We start from the raw sequence: 594 nt of genomic DNA, 5'->3' as shown, positions 1-594 counted from the left end.
TTTTTTTTTTTTTTTTTTTTTTTTTTTTTTTTTTTTTTCTTTTTTTTTTTGTTTTTTTTTTGTTCCCGCGAAGGCTGAAATCACTCACAGGTTTGTCTCTTTTTATTTTATTTATTTATTTTTATTACTAACAAACAAGAAAACAAACAAACAAACAAACAAAAGAACAAACAAACAAATAAAAAAATAAAAACATAAAAATAAAAGTAAATGTTTGTGTATGCAGGGCGTTGCTGCCTGGCGTTGATTGTTTGCTGGTGCTGGCGAGCGATGGTTTATGGGATGTCTTTGAGAACCACCAGGTTGCTGCGTTGCTGCAGCAGCAGTTTGCTGCTTGCTGCAGCAGCAGCAGCAGCAGCAGCAGCAGCAGCAGCAGCAGCAGCAGCAGCAGCAGCAGGAGAGAGAAACACAGGAGAGATGGATGGTATTCTAGCGGGGAAAATACTGATGATGAGGGTTTAGAGGATTCTACACAAACACAAAACCCTGATGATCCTGCTTCTTTATGTAAATGGTGAGGGTTTAGGGTTTAGGGTTTAGGGTTTGGTGGATATTATAGAGACAGGCATCGTATACGCACCATTTATTTTAGGG

The 594-nt window shown here is 38.2% G+C and overlaps 1 protein-coding gene across 1 annotated transcript in view; it reads left to right on the top strand.

Moving 5' to 3' along the window:
- EMH_0012900 (protein phosphatase 2C, putative) overlaps nt 1–594 on the top strand; it is a gene marked incomplete at both ends in the record, with an annotated part of 8,683 nt that overhangs the window by 5,371 nt on the left and 2,718 nt on the right. Inside the window, 1 exon segment of the mRNA XM_013499667.1 lies at nt 227–514. Coding sequence (XP_013355121.1) covers nt 227–514 — 288 coding nt within the window.

This window comes from Eimeria mitis, genomic scaffold, assembly GCF_000499745.2.
Source record: "Eimeria mitis Houghton genomic scaffold, Emh_scaff454, whole genome shotgun sequence".
NCBI lineage: Eukaryota > Apicomplexa > Conoidasida > Eucoccidiorida > Eimeriidae > Eimeria > Eimeria mitis.
The sequence above is the reverse complement of the archived record's forward strand: the minus strand, read 5'-3'. Positions and strand labels throughout refer to the sequence as shown.